The sequence below is a fragment of the Protopterus annectens genome, chromosome 1.part2 (assembly GCF_019279795.1).
Source record: "Protopterus annectens isolate FY-2018-M chromosome 1.part2, PAN1.0, whole genome shotgun sequence".
NCBI classification, from domain to species: domain Eukaryota; kingdom Metazoa; phylum Chordata; order Ceratodontiformes; family Protopteridae; genus Protopterus; species Protopterus annectens.
In genome coordinates this window covers 459,957,456-459,978,934 of record NC_056727.1, presented here as the reverse complement: position 1 = coordinate 459,978,934, position 21,479 = coordinate 459,957,456, and the positions used below count along the sequence as shown (strand labels likewise).

The 21,479-nt window shown below is 39.7% G+C and overlaps 1 protein-coding gene across 1 annotated transcript in view; it reads left to right on the top strand.

Moving 5' to 3' along the window:
- The window catches only part of SLC24A3 (solute carrier family 24 member 3), a 2,031,466-nt gene that overhangs the window by 222,957 nt on the left and 1,787,030 nt on the right, over positions 1 to 21,479 (top strand). Inside the window, exon 3 of the mRNA XM_044060155.1 lies at positions 18,748 to 18,822. Coding sequence (XP_043916090.1) covers positions 18,748 to 18,822 — 75 coding nt within the window. The remainder of the gene's footprint in view (positions 1 to 18,747; positions 18,823 to 21,479) is intronic.

Sequence of the window (21,479 nt, the reverse complement as noted above, 5' to 3'; positions counted from 1 at the left end):
TAACCTGCTTCTAACATTATATATAGGTCTCCGAATCCACATCACCTTCCTGAACCATTCCCCAACCCCTGCACCAATTACACACTCTACTCTTCCTGTACATCATGACAACCCCATGAAAAGTTTTAGTAACATATCAACCAGCTTAATTCAATATCAATTCATGTATCTCTCAAAACTCAAAATCTTCCAGACACTATCACTAGTAAACCTAACTTCTACATAATAGTCAGCAACAATAAATCTACTCGATACCTTAAACATTACCTCTCCAAACAACATACTCTATCTCTGTGAGGAGATGTCCACCCCAACCCAGGATCCCCAACTAAAGCTTCCTCTGCCTAAAGCCTAAACCCTAAAAATATTCTTCTAGCGACCCTAAACTGTAATAAAACAGAATTTCATGCTTAAAGTCAATATACCCTAGATATCCTAGTAATCACAGAAACTTGGTTAAAACCCCATATCCAAGATACTGAAATAACACCTCCAGGCTATAATATACTTAGAAAAGACAGAACCAACAAAAAGGTAGAGGGGTAGCCTTAATCTATCCCAACACTATCACAATCTCACCTTTCCCTAATGAAATACCAACTTTTAACAATGCTGAAATTGTAATCAGAACCCTACAAATGAATAAAACAAAACAGATATGCATTGTTGGCCTGTATATACCCCCCACCTGGGCAAAACATCTAAACTATGGAAGATATCCTCTCTTGGATATCAGAAAACATCAGTAATGAGACTATATAATTATGGGAGATATCAACATCAACTGGCAGAATCTGATTGACTCCCCTGATAATAGCATAAACCCTTACGGTTATACCAAGCTCATCACCAATGCCACCCATATGCATAACAGCAATACCCTAGGTGCAACTCTTGACTGGATACTTGTTTCTTATCCTTACAAATACTCTACTCCATACACTCTACCCAATACTCTTAGTAACCACCTACTGATATTCATATATAGATCCTCACAACAAATTACAAGAACACACACACGCATACAAAATTACCAGAAATATTAGAAACATTGACAAGCAAAAGTTTAAGAAAATCCTAAAGCGCACTAACTGGAACCCACTTAAAATGCTACTGCTAGAAGATGTCCTTGAATACTTCAACATGTATTTCTAAATACCCGCAACAGCATAGCCCCCCTTCACACCAAAATAATAAAAACTATCCATGCTTCCTGACTAACAAAAAATAGCAAGCAACTTCTAAAAGACAGGGATAAAGCATGGAAGGAATGGCGCAATAACAAATCTGATGCCAGCCTAACCAAATATAAACAGCTATGAAGTAAAGCAAAAAATTTAGTGAACTTGGATAAAAAACACTTTTCCAATCAATTGGCAAACCACACAAACAACCCAAAACAATTTTGGAAACACATCTCAAACCTGCTACCCGGAGTTTATTTAAACTCCAACACCACACCCTGACAAAAACACCTCAGAAATAGCCTACCTATTTAACTCTCACTTTATAGACAGCATAAACAAACTGTTAACAAATCCCACCTCCACAACTACTTCAAGCCCTATCCCCCTCCACCCTTATCTCAAGGCTCCTGCACAAACAAAAAAAATTCACCTTTGCAACAAACCAGTACTACATCTTCTACCCCCTTTTTTTTTAAATCTGTCCCCACCTCTCTCATTCAAAAACTACTTCAAAAACTAAAACCATGCTCCCTCTCCTCTGACAACCCCCCCCCCCGAGTACTTAAAAATTGCTGCAGAAACCATAGCATATCCATACAGTATCTTTATAAATCTCTCCATAGCAGAGTCCATTGTCACTAACCTCTGGAGAAAATCTGTCATCACCCATTTACATAAAGGGGGCAACTCCATTGAACTATCCAATTATCAACCAAACTGCATCCTCTCTCCTCTTTCCAAACTCCTGGAAAAAAGCATACATAAGCAACTGCTGCACCACCTCATCCAAAACAAACTAATTACCCTTACTTAACATGGTTTTCACCCACCACACAGCACCACCACTGCCCTAATCTCCTTCATGGACACTGTCCAAATCCATTGACTGTGGTTTATCACCTCTGTCTTACTACTATATTTATCAAAGGCATTTGACACAGTGTCCCACAATAAACTTCATCAGTTATTCATTGTAGGCTACACCCCACCATCCCTCCAATGGTTTACAAGCTACCTATCCAACCGTTGGCAATGAGTCCAATGGCAAAATAAACTATCCCATTATCAAATCAACATAACTGGGGTACCAGAAGGGTCCATACTTGAACCCTTACTCTTCAATGTTTTCACCAACAACCTTCACACACCATCACCCCTTAGCTCCATTATCCAATACGCAGATTATACTACCATAGTTTCCTCCTCTAATAACATGCAACATCTCCATCAACTCACTCAAGCCATATTCACCTCAATAGAGACATGGCTGAGAGAAGGCCAGCTACTTCTAAATCCTAAAAAAAAAAACAAATATTGCTTTTCTCAGCAAAACCAGTCTCATCTGACTAAATATTCCCACAGGATAACACTGAAATTGAAACCGTTCCCACAGCTAAGCTCTACTATGTGTAAGCATAGGCAACAAACTAACTTTTGAACACTACAGCTGCAATAGCATTAAAAAATGCACATCAAACTAGGAAGACTCTATCCACAAAAACTTTCTGGGACAGCTACACCAGAAAAACTCTCGCCAACACATCTTTGCTTCCCTTTTTCTTATATGCAGCCCCCATATATATCAAATTACAATCTTCTCTTAAAAACAAGCTCCAGTCCTGCTACCATAAAATTGCCAAATTTGCCTCAGGTTACTCCTCCCATTCCCACCACTGCCTAGCTCTGAAAGAACTAAACTGGCTCAAACTCACACACCACCTAAGCCTAGTACAGCCGCCTTCTGCACATAAAATGCTATATACACCTGATAGCTGCCCGGCCCTCAAATCTGTCAGAAACCCTACATAGCTACAACAGCTCTCCGCTCTGAAAACAAACCACTCCTAAACGTCTACATTCCAAACAAAAGAGCTGGACAGTGCCTGTATTTTCCAAGCCAAGCTTTGGAACTCTCTGCCAACAGACATTACTACCATTGAGAGCTTTAACAACTTCAAACACACCTTAAAAAAATATTTTCTGTGTAATCAGACCTGCCCCTGCTCTTTCCCTAACAGGTGAACTCCATTCACGCTCTTTCCTTTTTATCCCTAAAATATGAATTTAATCCACTAACCACTAACATATTGGACTAAAAGACTTTACATATTTCTACACTCTTAACTTTTCCCATCTTAGTCTACTATTCTTCTAAGCATCTACTTGCTTCTAATATTCTGACCCTCTGCCTGACCCTCACTTTTTACCTTAATCCTACCTGATGTGTGTGTGTGTGTGTGTGTGTGTGTGTGTGTGTGTGTGTGTGTGTGTGTGTGTGTGTGTGTGTGTGTATATATATATATATATATATATATATATATATATATATATACATATACATATATATATAATGTTTGCAATCTATCACTTTATTTTTATTTATATTGCCTGTCTAGTACATGTTTTATTATTGTATCTACCTCTCTCTAACTTATTTAGTGTTCATTACTTATTAATATGTGCTTTAATACTTGCTGTTGTCTTGTTCATGTAAATTGTCTTTCATGTATCATTTGGAGATTTTCTCCCTGGGCCTCCACTGAAAATGGGTTCCTGACCCAGTCGGACTTTCCCAGTAAACAAATAAATAAAACATAAATGGGCTTGCATTTGGACTCTTTCTCAGCCACAATCCAGGTCATAAAGGCAAGGACAAATAAAATATATGTGTATGGAAAATTTATTACAGGCAGTCAGCTGTCATGTTTTAGGGAAATGGAAAGAAATTAGGGTATTGAAAGAAAACAAACTAATTAAACAAAGCTACCCATATATAACTGCAGATGTCCCAATGTCTCAGTCCACTCATTAGCATAACTTACCCCCAGAATAATGCTCAATGAAATTGTATTTTCTTTGTCAGCTTAGCTTAATATGTCTAACCATTCTTAACCCATAAATCATCACTTTTCAAACTAATCTTGATACATATTGCTTCATTTAACTAACCATGTATAATACATTGAAATACCAGGTAAAATAATAACTCTAGGACATTTCAATATCAGAACCCCTCTTCAGTTAAGCACTTGCCATCTTTAGCCTGGAATGTTGCCCTATGACAGCAAGTAAACAAAGAAAAAAAATAAAAACCTCTTCAATCCAACCCACACCAGATATTCTGGCAACCCAGTCATAGTCCTTAATTCAACAAAAATCTTTAAATACTTGCTCATATCTTCAGTAACAACATAAGTCAACATTTGTCTACAGAATTATACAAATAATAAACTATGACTCATATATAAATACGTGGACACTTCAGTGGACCAAAATCCGGTATGAACAGTTGAAATCCCTTGGCTATAATATTAAATCCCTACCATTCTTGAATTTAAGCCAGGCTAGCATATACACGAAGAATCTACACCCACTAATTAAAAACATGATTCTTACAATACAGAAACTATTTAAATCATTGCAATTAGCTGACGCTTTTTGCCCTTATACAACCGTTACACCTAGATCCTAATCTACTAATAAATAATAAACCCATAAATCTAACAAACTACCCCCGATAAAAGACTACACAAATGAGACTTGAACTCAAACTTCCTAAGAAATATAGTATTATCCTTAACCAACTTCACCATCTTATAAATGCTAAATTCTCACAAATGCACACTGACTTACAGAACATAAATTTAGTTAAATTAATACTTGAAAATCTTGCGATTAAAGGGAAAACAATTTCTAGGACTTATAAAATTGTAATGAGCGCAAAACATCAGAATTCTTTATTATTTTCAAACTATTGGCAAACGAAAAATCAATCACTGACTGAAGAAAATAAGAAACTAGCCATTGAAAATACAATCAAATTCATTCCTTTCAAGAAGCTGTTATATACACAAATTATGGTAAATAACAATCTATATTATACCTTATCTAAATTAAATAAATTCAGTCCTAACTTTTCGCCTATATGTCCCCATTGTCCGGATCAAACAGCTGATATTTTACATGTCATGTGGAACTGTACTAAGATACACAACTTATGGTGTTCCTTGAGAGTAAGATTAGAGAAGATGGGATATGAAAAATCAGCCCTTACATGGGAGACAGCTATATTGCACATAAACATCAATCAACTTCCAAAAATATTTAAACATGTCTTTATTACGATGTGTGCCCTTATTAAATTCTTTATTACAAAGAATTGGAATGTCATGTCACCAATTACATGGGAAAGTTTTAGCAATCTTGCTATCAAATATATCTCATCTCACAAATTAGTTTATTCAAAAACAAAAAACAAACACTATTACCAAAAATATTGGTTACTTACTAGATATAATTCTTGACAAATAAAATTTGCCCACAAATTGACATGAAAAGCTAACCTTTTAATAAGAAATGAATGTAGTATAACCAGTTTTCTTGCATCTTCCCCCTTCTCTTAGTATATGTGTATCTAGATATTTTCCCTAACCACACAATAAATGGTTGAATTTCTATCTTTACTTTCTATATAGACTATCCCCATTCCACTATCCCTTATGAGACCAAATGAACATAAGAATTCTTATACTCTACTTGACGATGTAGTGACTTCTAGTGTATATATTGTGTATATATATATATATATATATATATATATATATATATATATATATATATATATATATGTATAATTTTCTCAGAACGAGATTGTTGTCTGTTTTCTTTAGATATGTATTTGTATTGTTTATTTGTGTTTGAGTTATTGTATTGTTACTATTTGGAAAAAAAGAAAATTGAAATAAAGAGATTTTGGGGAAAAAAAATAACATAAGTCAACAATGACATTGTGCTCAAGAAAATTAAGCATTTTACACCCCAGCCATTAATAAATCCTTTTAGATTAACAGTGTCTGTCCTAAAACAGTTACATAACATAAATCATGTCAGATTAATACCCTGCAACTGCAAAACACTCATGAACATCCGTATCATAATCTAACATGATGGCACCAGTGCTATATCAAATGTGCACATGTCATAACTCACACCACCAGTGCCATATCAAATGTGCAAATGTCGTAACTCACGCCACCAGTGCCACATCAAATGTGCACGTCATAACTCACACTACCAGTGCCATATCAAATGTGCGCATGTTGTAACTCACACCACCAGTGCCATATCAAATGTGCACATGTTGTAACTCACACCACCAGTGCCATATCAAATGTGCACATGTAACTCACACCACCAGTGCCATATCAAATGTGCACATGTAACTCACACCACCAGTGCCATATCAAATGTGCACATGTTGTAACTCACACCACCAGTGCCATATCAGATGTGCACATGTTGTAACTCACACCACCAGTGCCATATCAAATGTGCACATGTAACTCACACCACCAGTGCCATATCAAATGTGCACATGTCGTAACTCACACCATCAGTGCCATATCAAATGTGCACATGTCGTAACTCACACCTTACTTCAACATTACTACACAGGAATTTCATCTCCTGGCAACCATAATACATCGTTTTGCAGATTTCCTGGAAACATGACAAAATTCACATACATTCAAAGGGATAGAAATCATTTGTACATTATCAAAACTTACCGACTAATTTCTTTAATAAAGCAATAGCATTTTATGGATGTGCTGTTTGTTTTATGTGGAGCTTTTCTCCCCAGGCGTCTACTGAAAATGGGCATATATCCAGTTAGACTAGCCCGGTCAACAAATGTAAAATAAATAAATAATAAAGCTCAGAAGCTTTATTAAAAGTCATTTATTTCAGTTTTCTTGTTTTGTAATATTGTTGTATATGGTTCTTTGTTTTGTATATACTTTTATGTATTTGCTGTTAATACTTTTACTGTCTTCACTATCCTGGAATTCAGATAATTTCTCTCCACTGGTGGTAATTGACTAATGCTAGCTGGTCAGATGGTGTGAAGAAGAGAAATTGTGATTCAAAGACAAAGTAGAGTTACAAAGAGAAGTAGCTCATTAGTGGATTATTACCTTAACACTGTGCAACATGTTATTCCTGACACAGACACACACACACACACACACACACACACACACACACACACACACAGACACACACACACACACTCCCAGACATTCCACACTCACATCTAGAAACAACTCCTCCTACACTCACTCCACACTCACAGAAACACTCACCCATATACCTGCACCCATACTCCAACATACACTTACTCATGCATATACAGCATCACCAACCTTCCATGCTGTGAACAGTCAGACTCGAACAAAGGCATTTATGCCCCTGAAGTCTCACACACACACACACACACACACACACACACACACACACACACACACACACACACACACACACACACACACACACCCATGAGCATGCACACATATAAATACATATACGCACTAACACATTGTCATCCCCTACACTAGTCCCACAGGAGCGAATGGATGAGCACCATCTTTGTCAGCATTCACTATTTCTTCGTACAGTAAAATTTTACTTGTCCAACTAATTCTCTGCATTGCTTGGCCAAGTAATTTGGTACCTGCATAGATTTCCTGTGGGGAGTGCATGTGGCTAATTAACACTTCCCAGTCTTCTTGGGTGCTACATTACCATGCAGCTTCACCTGCAAGACTGTTGTCTGCACTAAGGCCCACAGCAATGGGAATACCATGATGGTAGAGCAATCTAAGACTCACAAAGACATAATGAGATGCAGAAACTTGCAATATAAGTCTTCTGCATCATAATAAGCCTTTCTGTATCTTGGGGTATGTTTTATTGATCTGCAGTGCTAATTGAATATATATGTGTATATATATATATATATATATATATATATATATATATATACACACACACACACAAAACACATATATACATGGGTCCCTATCAGTTGATCGAGTTTTTAAGTTGATCATCTGACATAAACCTAATATATATATATATATATATATATATATATATATATATATGTGTGTGTGTGTATATGTATCACAACAAACTTATCCATCCAGATATTTTGGCTTATAATTGGTTGAATATGTTTATTTTTTGCTTTTGAATATTTTTTTTTATTTTACTTTAATATTTATAGTGTTGGCTGGAGTGCATAACCATGCTCAAAAGATTGTTCAGCAGGACAGTATACAAATAACTAAGATGTCTATATAAGCTATTGATAAATAATGGCAATAGCGGAAAGTTAATATGTACAGCAGAAGAGCTCTGCGGGTATGATAGTGTCCTGTCAATTATCATGCAGGCGTACTGCTTTCCATTAGTACACTCAGCAGTAAAGCTGGCATTCCTATTCCTGCAACACTGCTTCAGGGTTCTAGTTTCAGTTCATGCTGCCATCTTGCAGTTGTATTTAATAAACGGAAAATGAACAGACATGAACATGTAACTATGGTATTTACCATACAGTATGTTCTAATTTATATTTATATAATATTAAAAGTCACCATTTATCTTTTGAAAGAAACAAGAAAACAGACATAGAATATGTCCGCATTCCTTTTCCCACATTATTCACCAATATATCAAACTATACAGTATTTATGACTTAAGTACAATTCCAGATCTGCAAATCACAGAGGCAAGAACAAAATTAGTGTATCCATTAAGAAAAGCAGCATTCCAGTATTTTCCAATAATGCAAGATATACCCTGAGTCGCAATTGGTTTATCCTTTTGTTACAATAGCAGCAGCAAGGCTATTATTTCTATTGTAATATTCTTTACCTACTCAAAAGGGTTGTCTGTTCTTTGTGATTTTACTATTAATTCATTTTCTGTTACCTGCTTATTCTTATGAGGATTCTGGAGGAGTGGATGCAAGTATTTGTAATCCCTATCTGAAGAAATGTTTATTTTTGTTATGTTTATGTCTGCATTTTTTGAGTTTTGTTAAAATTGTTTCCTATGAATCAGTTTCTTTGCAAAGAAATACATGAATTGATGCTAAACCTCTATAATCAATGAAGTGAAAGCTAAGACTGTAGCATAATTACTGTATTATAGTTCTGATATCACATTATTTACATGAGGTAAATATATATAGTTGCAGTCAAGGATACTTGACTGATTTCTTTCAATGATGGATAATAGATTGCATTATTATTTTTCATCAACTCTTAATCCATCATGTATAGTTAAGGTAGGGCTTTTGACATGCACTCTGTCCTGCAGGATCCTTGGTAACATTCATTCCAATGACTTGATAATCTGTGATCATTCATTTAGCATCATCGAGTTGTGTTACTGTAAAGTGTAAATGGGCAAATGATATAAAATAGCATATGGCATTAGTTTTTATAATTTTAAATGGTACAAGTGGCCTAATATTTCTTTTAACACTGCTATACAACATTTAGTGTAAAAAGTCTGACTTTTTTTTGAATGAGCAGTGTTTCTGTTAAGTTGCATTTGTTTCTTTAAGAACAGATCAGGCTGTCATAAGGAGAGCAGGTTTGTTTAATGAGTTAGTGAATATAATATAAAAGAAATCTGATCGGAGGCCAACCATAGAATCTTTGTGAAAGGTGACAACACCCAGAGCAATGATCCTGACAGCGATACTATCAACCATAGCGAAGGAAGACCTGGAAGGCAAAACTGGCTATTGCTCTTGTCAGAGTAAAGAACATAAAAAGGAAGCAACAAGTCCTGGGTGAATTTATACATACAAAAAGTGCACACAGTTGCACTCTGCACTTGTTTTTCCAACATCATGATAGCAGTGTAATCACAGTTAAATGCTTCCAAATTTACAAGAGTAGGAATTTCCCTCTCACAGCCTTTAAAGGTTAGATAGGTGCCTATATATCTGTTATTTTAAATACCTGGTCTGTGGAAAGGTGTTTATATAATCAACACCCCTTACAAGAAAGAAAGAAAGAATGAGAGAAGGAAGAGAGCTATCTGTAATTTTTAAACAAAACAATCAAAATACCAGGTGCAGTGTAAATGAAGAAAAGTCATATAATTGCAGACTGTGAGCGAGCCTATGGGTAGTATACCACCTGTGATGTTGGTAGTATCAGAAGGCTGTGTGTTTTGTTCACATGGAAGAACTGCATTAATCTTCTAGTACTGTGTGCCAGCAGTGACACTGTAGTGCAATATAAGGAGTGTGAGACACTCACATAGAGATACTGCATTAATCTTCTTGTACCCTGTGCCAGTGGTGATACTGTAGTGCAGTGTAAGGAATGTGGGACACTCACATGAAGGTACTGCATTAATATTCTAGTACTCTGTGCCAGTGGTGATGCTGTGGTGCAGCATAAGGAGTGTGGGATGCTCAATTGGAGGTACTACATTAATCTTCTAGTACTCTGTGCCAGCTGTGACACTGTAGTGCAGTATAAGGAGTGTGGGATACTCACCTGAACGTACTACATTAATCTTCTACTACTCTCTGCCAGCAGTGACACCGTAATAACAGTATAAGGGGTGTGAGACACTCACATGGGGGTACTGCATTAATCTTCTAGTACTCTGTGGCAGCGGTGACATTGTAGTGCAGTATAAGAAGTGTGGGGCACTTGGATGGAGGTACTGCATTATTCTTCTAGTACTCTGTGCCAGCAGTGACACTGTAGTGCAGTATAAAGAGTGTGAGATACTCAAATGGAGGTACAGCATTTATCCTCTAATACTCTGTGCCAGCAGTGACACTGTAGTGCAGTATAAAGAGTGTGGGATGCTCACATGGAGGTACTGAATTAATCTTCTAATACTCTGTGCCAGCGGTGACACTGTAGTACAGTATAAGGATTATGGGATACTCACATGGAGGTACTGCATTAATCTTCTAGTACACTGTAACAACAGCAACACCTTAGTGCAGTATAGGGGGTGTGGGACACTCACATGGAGGTACTGCATTAATCTTCTAGTACTCTGTGCCAGTGGTGACACTGTAGTACAGCATAAGGATTGTTTGATACTCACATGGAGGTACTGCATTAATCTTCTAGTACACTGTAACTTTTTTTTTTTACCTTTGCTGAAGCGTTGTTCTTTAACTTGAATTTATTTGTTTGGTATTTAAATAATTAATGTTTTGTGTATATTATACTGAGTAAAGAAATATAGTTAATTTAACTTTTCATATATATTTTAGCTGAGTAAAGAGGTACAGTTTTTTCAAGACTGGTGTTCCATTTCCTGTTTCTGTATCTGTCCCATCCTTTAAATGTAATGTGGAGGATGTTCGGGAAGAAGCAGGAATTACTTGTACTTGGTCCCAGGTTTAACATCACTACACTAATGATTCTGTTATTGCTGATCACTTGTGTGTGATTCTGGGAATTTTGCAGCAAAGATCGAGAATGCAGAGATAGCTGCGGAAGGGGGATGCTTCTGTGTGGGAGTTGTTAATCTTAGACATGTTGCCAAGGTTTTGTGATCAATGTTTTGTTAAGACATTTGCAAAAAACTGTCAGACATTCATTAGAAGCCTCTGTACTCTTCTTATATCGGTGCATGCTTTGCATGCAAAGCCTGACATTCTAACTGTTACCCACCTTATTCAATGGAACAAAGACAACCCTGAAGAAAGGTATGAAAGTTACCTTCCGGACAGACTCAAATCTATTAACATAACTAGGAACTGTGTCAGGCTCAGTGGAGATCCACCCACATTATTTTATGAGTTGCTATTTGTCCTCTGAGTGTTTTTTTGTCATATCCTTAATTTCTTGGTGGTATTCAGACGGTACCACTTTTATTTAAAAAAAAATAAAAATGTTGGGATTATTCAAATGTCTAATTGCTTAAAGCAGTTTTCTATTTTAAAACTGAACATCATTAAAAAAAGTTAATTGTGTACAGCAAGCTAAAAATGAATTAATTTGCAATTGATTTGTGTGCAGGTGATTATGTATTAAGACTCTGTTTAAAGTTAATGAGTGTTCTTTCGGAAATGAATAATTGTAGCTGGCTTTATAAACATATAACTCTGATGCTATTCGTGTCATTATTGATCAAGGATGGGTCTTGGATCTGACCTCAGATCCAAGCCAGCAGTACAACCGACAGCTCTTGAGCTCAAGCTCCTCCTCTCCCAAGATCCCCTGCTACCATAATCCTCCAATCTCGTTTGCTGCAATTTGCTCCCTGTGGCTCAAGCTTCATTCAAATATTGTAAGTAATTCCTTTTTGTATTTTCTTGGAATTTTTTCTGTCCCTTTTCTACCTTTTATCTGCTAGTAACTAGTTTCCTCCCCTCTGTTAGCCATTGGTCATTCTGTTGGTATTTTCCCAGGTTCTCACCTTGTCCCCTCTGTGGTAGTTTCCTTCCTTTCTTGCTCTCTCTCTTTCCCTCTCCTCCTTCCCGTGTGTGTGTGTGTGTGTGTGTGTGTGTATGGTACACTGGTGGGTTTGTGTGCACTGGTGGGTTTGTGTGTCTTAGGCTGTCTGACAAACTCTTCGGTTTCAGACACTGCTCCTTATGTGGTCAGACGTTAACTCCCATCAACATGCACGAGGAGTGTGTCTACTGTCTAGGAGAGCCTCATTTAGAGCTTGAATATGATATCTGTGCGGGATTCAACCGCAGGGCTCTCCTGTACTGTAGAAATAAGCTTTTACTTAAAGGGCTTGCTAAAGGGGGTCCCTTGGTCTCAGATTCCTCCTCTAAAGCCCCCTCAGACCCCAAGAGGAAGCCCTCTTCCTCTCGGGACTCTCCTGCATAAAGGCCAAGGCTCTCAGATACCAATTCTCCAGATCCGAGTCCAGCCTTAAGGGCATTGGCTCCAGGGTCTTTGGCTCCGAGACCCTCGGCTCCCCCTGTTGGATATGAGTCCTTAGAGGCTTGGAGGTCCTTAGATCTGATCAGGTCCAAAACCCCCTCCGATTTGACTGCTCTATTGGATCCGTCCCTGGATTCTCACTGCCCTCGGATCCATTCAGGCCATTGGATCCAACTGCTTTCTCAGAGCCTGTCCTTACTGATGACACCCCAGCCACTACTAGGAAGTTGGATCTTAGACAGTCCGGTAGGGCCTCCTGCAGAGACCTCAGACCTTCGGCTCGGTCAGACCATTCTTCCATTTACTCCAGGTCTACCAGAAGTTTGCTCCTTTCAGACATGGATTGGATTTTGAATAGCTTCCTCAAAGCCCAAATTGACCTTGGCTTGTTGCCATCCTCTAGCCACTTGCCGACAGGCTCTTCACCTTTGTCAGAGCTTTTGTCTCCCTATCCGACTCATGTGAGTTCGTGCCCCCGGGGTCAGAGCATGCCCAGGGAGAGGCAGTCTGTGTTTGGTAGTGTTTCCATTCTCACACCTCCTGGGTCCCTGGTGGGTTCAGCTCTGTTGCCCTTGGAGCTGGTAATGCCTCGGCCCCAACATGTCTTCCCTTGGAGGCATCCATTTTGGACAGCTCAGGACCGATATCACCTGGGGACATCGGTGCTGTATCAGGATCCCCCTTCCCCCTCTGTCAGCCCTACCCAGCGAGGAGAAACGTGGGGCTTCCTCCAGCCTGTCGGGCTTCTGGGCGATAGAGAGGACCATTTCTGGATGGTCGGCAGCCTCGACCTCAGCTCTGGACCCCCTCCTGCTTTATTCTACTTTGGGTGACGAGTCCTCTTCATCTGTCTGGGGTCAGCCCTCCCATGAGCACCTTTAGAAGGGCATTACAACAATCGGAGTACCCTCCTCTTCCGAGTCCTCCCCAGATCCCATGGTGGAGGAGCCTCCCCAGAAGAGGACGTGCAGGAGGAGGCACTTGGACTCCCCCTCGAGAGTCCGTCACTAAGGACACGGATTTCGAGGAGGGGGGTGGGTCCCCCAGACTTCTGTCCTTTGGAACATCCTCGAGATCCTGAAAGAGCTTATGGGTTGGTTTCCTACCACCCTGTCCTCAGAGGAATCCGTGTTTCTGAAGGCCTTCGGGATGGGCCCATCTTCCTCCTGGGAGTCTCTTCCTGTGGATGAGCTCATCCAGCTTATTTCCAACAGGGCATGGAAGGAGCCAGACACAGTAGAACCAGTCCCTAAGAGAGCGGACAAATTCCCAGAGTCCACCTAAGGATAAAGCCTTTCAGAGCAAGTGTGTTATAGTTGATGCCATAGTGGTTGCTGCAGCCAGCAAAAAGGAAATTGCAGAACAGAGCTCTATGATTCATCTCCTATACAGAGAGTCATGGGCTATTGACACTGGTTTGGGAAGTGATTGTATGCCTCGGCTACATTCGGACTGAGCACTACAAACTACATGGCACACTTCACATGGCTGCAGAGGGATTTGGTGTCGGACCTTTCCTCTTCCCTTTCAAAGTTGCTTCCTCCAAAGAGCCTTAAGCTAGACTATCTAAAGCTTTCTCCTCTCACATCCCTTGCTAATGCCTCAATGAGGTTGATCTGTAATGCGGCTGAGGCCACCTCTTGAGCAGCAGGCACAGGCATTGCTATTAGGCACCATGCCTGGCTTGACCTTTGAGGATTTGCATACAACTTCAAGGCATCGTTTACCAATGCTGCATTTGATGGATCTACTTTGTTTGTTCCTTCTGTCAGGGAAACCTTGACCCGCAGTGAGCAGGAGGGATAGACTTTGTCCGCAGTCGGGATCAAGTTTTCGACTCCTCAGCATTCCTTCTCCAAGAATCACAGGGGTAGTAAGAAACTGTGGTCCCACAGGGCTCAGTCTTCCTTCCAAGATGCTCCTCAGGTATCCTCTTCTTCCAGCAAGGGAAGGGGATTTAATAACCGATGCCGCCCTAGAGTCAGAAGAGGTCTGCAGAATCAGGACTCCCGAGAACCCTTCTTGGAGAAGCCCCCACAATGCTTCTGAAGCACTGCCCAGCTGCCCTGCCCTGGAGGCAGTCTGTGGCCATATCTCCTTGCAACTCCTGACTTGGGTTGCTATTACCTCAGACCAGTGGGTGCTAAACATTGTGTCCAGGGGATACTTCATATCCTTCGATAAGCCCCCTTCAATTCAAAAGTCACTCCCGGACGTTCCGCCCTGCCAGAGGGACTTAGCTCTCACAGAGATTCAAGACCTTTTGCAAAAAAAGAGCCATCCAGAAGGTCCCAACAGGACTACGAGGGTTTGGAACCTACTCTCACTTCTTTTTAGTGTCCAAAAAAAGTTGGGACATGCATCCCATTCTGCACCTCAGCATTTTGAATTTGTCAGTCAAGAAGTCAAAGTTCTGGATGGTCACTGTTCAGTCCATTCTTCTTCATCTGGGCAAGGATGATTGGATGTGCTCAGTGGCTCTCAAGGATGCATACTATTACATAAAAATTGACAGATGCTCCAGGAGATACCCTCGCTTCTGGCTGGGGGCCAGTCACTATCAGTTCCGAGCCCTGCCCTTTGGTCTTACCTCAGCCATTCAGGTGTTCACCAAATGTATGGCAGTGGTAGCAGCCCATCGCTGATTGCAGGGGTTTCAGGTATCTTTCTGTACCAGGATGATTGCCTGATCATGGCTCCCACAAGGCATCGAGTTGCTCAAGCCATAGATTACACTCTCAGCATCTTTTGTGACCTGGGCATTACTATCAACCTTCTCAAATTTCATCTTGCTCCATGCCAGGGATTGAAATTTATAGGGTTCTTCTGGACAGTGTTGGAGACTGCAGCTCTTTCCCCATGCAGTGTAGATGCAATTCAGGAAACAAGTCCACCTTCTTCTGGATCTGGAGAGTGTTCCCGCCCATTTGATCCTACAAGCCTTTGGTTTCATGGTGGTGGCAATTCAATTGGTTCCCTTGGCCAGGTATCACATGCGAGTTCTTCAGTGGACCCTTGCAGTGCAGTGGTCAGCTCACCTTCATCCTATGTTTATGGCAGATAGGGTCTCTCAGATCTGCTGGCATCACTTGGCATGGTGGCTCCAGTCCAAAGACCTTCTGCTACAGAGACCCTTTGTCTTCCCCAGGCCACAGTAACCACTGACGCCTCCCTGTCAGGGTGGAGGAGGCATTTTCAAGGAAGGACAGTTCAAGGCATGTGGTCCCCATCGGAGACCATGTTGCACATCATTGCCCTTGAGATGAGAGCATTCCTCCTCTTTTTGTAATCCTTCCAGGACTATCTCCCTCTTAGGACTGTGGCAGTTCAAACAGGCAACATGGCAGTAGTCTGGTACATCAACAAACAAGGGGGGGGGCACACATGATCATATCCTCTGTACAGAGAGGCCATGAGAGTGTGGGAAAGGGTGATGTCCTGTAGGTGCTTTCTTCTAGCAATGCGTATTCCCAGTTATTTTCTACCATTGGGGTCTCCCTTGCTGCAATCTGTTTGCCTCCCAGATCAATTACAAATGCAGCAAATACTTTGCCCTAATCCCCCTATGGGGGGAGTCACCCAGGGATGCTGTGATCCATGATTGGCCGACGGGTCTTCTGTACGCCTATCCCCCAACTCCCCTCATTCCCAAAGTCTAACAGAAAGCACATCACCTAAAGACTCATCTCATCCACATTGCCCCCTTCTGGGCTCATCAGAGGTGGTTCGCCCTCCTTTTGTCTCATCTGAAATATCCACCTTGGATATTAGATCCAGTCCAGGATCTCATCTCCCATTCCTGGGGTCTTTCTCTTCCCAATGTTCAGTCCCTTCGGCTGACAGCTTGGTACCTCCAGTTTCATTGAGTATCAGCCAACTTAAACTGCCTTCTCCGGTGAAGGACATTATCTTAGCCTCCCAAAAGCCTTGTACTAAAAGGTTTATTCTGGCAAATGGAAAAAAAATATCTTTTTGGGCTTGTCAGCATGACATAGATCCACTTTCAGCTTCTTTCCCCTGACATTTTGTGGTTCCTTTCCTCTCTGTTTCAAAAAGGAGCTAGCTTCTTGATGATCAAACTTCAGTTGGTGGCTATATCCACCTTCCACTTAAGTGAAATCCCCAGTTTTCTTCTAGGCTGTGCAGGGCCTTTGTTAAGGGAGTTTTCTTGCTCAGGCCTCCTTTCAAAGAACCTTGGGCTCTTACACAACCTCCCTTTGAGCTTTTGGCTAAGTGTGATATTAAGTTTCTGTCTTGGAAGATGGCATTTTTGTTGGCTATTACCTCAGCCAAGAGAGTTTCTGAATTGCAGGCTCTTTGCATCAAAGCCCTCTTCATGCTTTTTCACAAGGATAGGGTATCTCTCAGAGCCAATCCTTCATTCATTCCTAAAGTAGCCTCAAAGGCTAATCTTAATCAGTCCATTTAACTACCTGTCTTTTTCCCAATTTTTTAAACAAAGGGGAGTACAAACTGCATTGTCTGGATGTGCATAGGCAGCTACGTTTCTATTTGAAGAGAACTGAGAATTTTCGAAAATCAGATCAACTTTTTGTGGCATACTGTCAAGCCAGGAAAGGTCAGGCCATTTCCAAAGTTTGTATTTCTCATTGGATCACTGATTGTATAGCTCACATTTATGAAAGCAATCACATTGAACTTCTCAGGCCAGTTAAAGCCCATTCTACTAGGTTGGTGGCCACTTCTTTGGCCTTCTGGGCAAGGACGTATTTGGGTGATATTTGTGCTGCTGCTGCTTGGTCAAATTGCCATACCTTTGTAGCACATTACAAACTAGACTTGGTGTCCAAGGTTAGAACTTTGTTTGGTTCTTCTGTACTCTGTTATGTCACTTCTTCCTCTCAGGGTTGTGGATAGCTGGGGACTATGACCCATCCTTGATCAATAATGACACAGAAGCATCAGGTAAAGAGTTATGATCTTACCATAACTTGGAATCTGTGCTATCCACTGTCATTCATCACTTTCCCACCCTCCTTCTGGTGACTGGGGAATTATGGCGTAATGGTGTTATTAGTATCCCTGTTCTTTCTTGTGGGCAGTTTCACTGTCCTTGTTTCTATCTAGAAAACTTGATCTGAGGATTATGGGTAGCAGGGGATCTTGGGAGGGGAGGAGCTTGAGCTCAGGTGCTGTCGCTTGCACTGCCGGCTCGGATCCAGGGTCGGATCCAAGACCCATCCGTGATGAATAATGACACTGAATAGCACATATTCCAAGTTACGGTAAGTATGTAACTTTATTTATCCACTTGTTTGTGCAGCCAGGCTTTTGCAAGTTATTCCAAACTCACCAGTGGGTAGACTGATGTGCTGATTGGCTATTTTTGTAAGCTGCGGTGTAATATTAATTTCTGGTTCACTTTCTTACCTGGACTGTTCTAGCCCTAAAATATGTTGTCTTCAGTGGACACATTTTATATCATAACACATTTGTTTCCATTTGGGCTTGGCAGAAGAAGAAAATTATTTCAGTGTGATTTTGTGGAATGAATTTGTATGTCAGAGTACTGAACTTGGATATCAAGGCTAATTCTTTTGATGGTTACTGGCATTTGAGCATTAGATACAGAGAACAGTGGATTAACACCAGACTTCAAATTAAAAAGGCATAAGCAGTAAACTATGTTGTGCCACATAAATAAAGAAATGACTAGCAAAGAAGATTTTTCTTCCTCATTAGAATCCCTTCCCATTGGTGTTTATGAAGTACTTTTGTATTATAGTAATTGCTAAAAATAAAGAATATATACAAGTATTCTTGCTCAAAATATAACTTGAAAATTGAACACTGCTTTTTTTTTCTAGGCTATGTACATGTTTTATGCCTTGGCCATTGTGTGTGACGACTACTTTGTACCTTCCTTAGAAAAGATATGTGAGGTAAGTACAAATAGTACCTTTCATATGAAATTGTTTTCAGAATATGAAGAACTGGCTTCTCCTGGCTGCAATATCTGACTGTTCTTCACTTAACTCTTCCCTTTGATAACCTGGCTTGGCTAGAAAACTTAATAATCATGTCTATTTTTCCAATGGCAGACTCCCCTTCACCCTTTATTAAACTTGACAACCCAAGGAGGGGTGAACAGGGATCCAGCAGGGATCCACCAGTAAGTTATTTTTTGTATAGAAAGTAATACATGCAAAAGCTGAGGAAACTACATAATATCAGGACAAATATTATTATTGCAGATGGCAAAGCCTTTAAAAATGTTCTAATAACCCAGTTTATAGTAGTCTAATGAAAAGAAAATAAGACATAATTAAAGTAATTGGTTCCACTTGCTAAGTATAAATATTTCAATCAGGATACTTTTGTTTACTCAGCTGATGGAGTTCCAGCTGCTTTATTGACAGTATGAGTTTCGTGATAGTCATGGAATTACTTAAAAATAGACAATTTTCTGGATTTTCAGTAGGGCATTTCTTTAGATAACATGATCTAATATACTCTTCCGTTCAAGTTTCACTAATTCCTAGAAAGTTGCTGATATAAACTTAAAATTACAATAATCTGTGTAATGTAATGTTCTAGGCTCTTCTGGGTGGTAAGAAATAAAAAGAAATTAGGAAATTATATTACCAGCCCAGAATAAAACGTAATTAGTGTTGAAGGGAACAAACAGCACATGTTGGTGAAATGCGGTTGGTGGTGGTGGTGGAGGGGCACTAACAACTGCTCTTAAAAGAAGCAGATATTGTTACATTCCAAGAAAGAAATGATAACATTTACTCGGGCATCTTAAAAATCAGTTGAACTCTGGAGGATTACATCAAATTCAATATCAGGGGGATTGAGGTGATGTAAGGTACCATGAGAATATACTGTATCAGTCACCATGAGAATATACTGTATCAGTGCGTGAACAATCAAATGTGAAAATTAAAGCAAAGTTATCAGAGGTAGAGTAGGTACAACATGAAATGAGAAAAAGCTGTGAGATTTAGGGGAAGAGTGTAAAGGGAAAACTAATGTTGGAGAGAAGGCTGAATGTGAAAATTGTGTGCAGTTTTTCAGGGATCTATTGCATAAGCTTCAACAGGATCTTCTCATTAAAAAGACTCAAGAGTTTACTTCCTGGGGATAGCTACAACAAATGTGCATAAACCCATTATAATAACATTATAGTTCTCTCAACATAAAGAAAGGATTTTGTCTGTTGCAGTAAAGGGTAAAATACTGAAGACTGAAGAATCTACTGTTTTATATAGAGAATGCTCTTACCTAAACAAAAAGAAAGAAAGTCTGACAATAATCAAGTCCTGCAAACAGCATGATTTATGATGCAAACATCAGTACCCAGTGATCTTCAGGGTTGTTCTCCTCTAGCGGTAGATTTAGCAGATCAGGAACTACAGAGAGATATATATCTTCAGCAGCTGTCTGCAGGGACTGTCTCCTTAACTGGAGAAAGATATATGAAGCCAGTACTTTGTACAATATTCATGAACCCCCAACAGATTCCCATCAAAACCTTTACTGGTTTTAAGTAAAAAAATGGAAGACAAGAAGAGGGAGATGCATGTTCAGCTGATAAAAGTAAATGAGAATATCCAAAATAGCATTTAGCTAGTCAGTAACACTATTTTATGAGCAAGTTTAACAAGATGTCATATAAATAAGTTTTGGGTTATATGGGTTCAAGGCAGTAGTGGTTTTACTAGATCACAGATCACAGCCCTCCGGAGAAGCCAACTATTCAGTAAGCGAATGAAGGCAGGCAAGTCCTTCAGCAAAGGGGCAGGTTTGGTGGAAATTGCTATTATTTTAATTGGTGGGCAGGGGAAATCCATTTTGCTTATAAGTTTCTTGGTGAAAATAGTTAAGTGAGCTTTTGCTTTTAACAAGAAATAGTCTAGATGACCGAGTAATCATGGTAATTAAGGGTTTTCCTAGAAAGTGATCAACAAAGTCATTAAAAGAAATGTTTGCACATTAGTCTTAGCCTCTAGGTTTGTATGCAATTAAGGGTGGAACAGAAACTTTTTAAAAATACAGTAAAAAAAAAAGACAAGCAGTAAAGGCAGATTTGAAAAGAAAGGAAGCTTTCTGGATTGAAGGGTGGCTTAATGGCTAAGGTGTTTGCCTTACAAACACAAGATGCAGAGTTTGAGTCTCTCAAGGAATAATTGGCTAGGCTTAAAATGGCTCGTAAGGGCAGTTAGCTTAGTACTAACCTATGGATAACAAAGCTTCACAAATTCATTCAGATAAACTGAATAAAAAGGCATATGTATGAGCAATGTCACCCATTAAAAGGTATCTTTCTTTAACACTTTGTCCCTTAAAAGTTGTTTAGATTTCTTCAGAAATGTTTAAAACACAAAGACCCACAACTTTTCATTGGTAGAGCATATTTGCTGTGGTTGCGTATGCGCCATTACCAGTGTACTTGATGCAGTGTTGTGGTGTAAGGAGTACTGGGCTGCTGTTTAGTGGTAACACACTTGCCAGTGTGGTATGTGCTAAGTGTGTAGTGTTGTGACAGGTGCATCATTCTGCTAGTCAGCTGCATGACGTACTTTGAATGGATCGC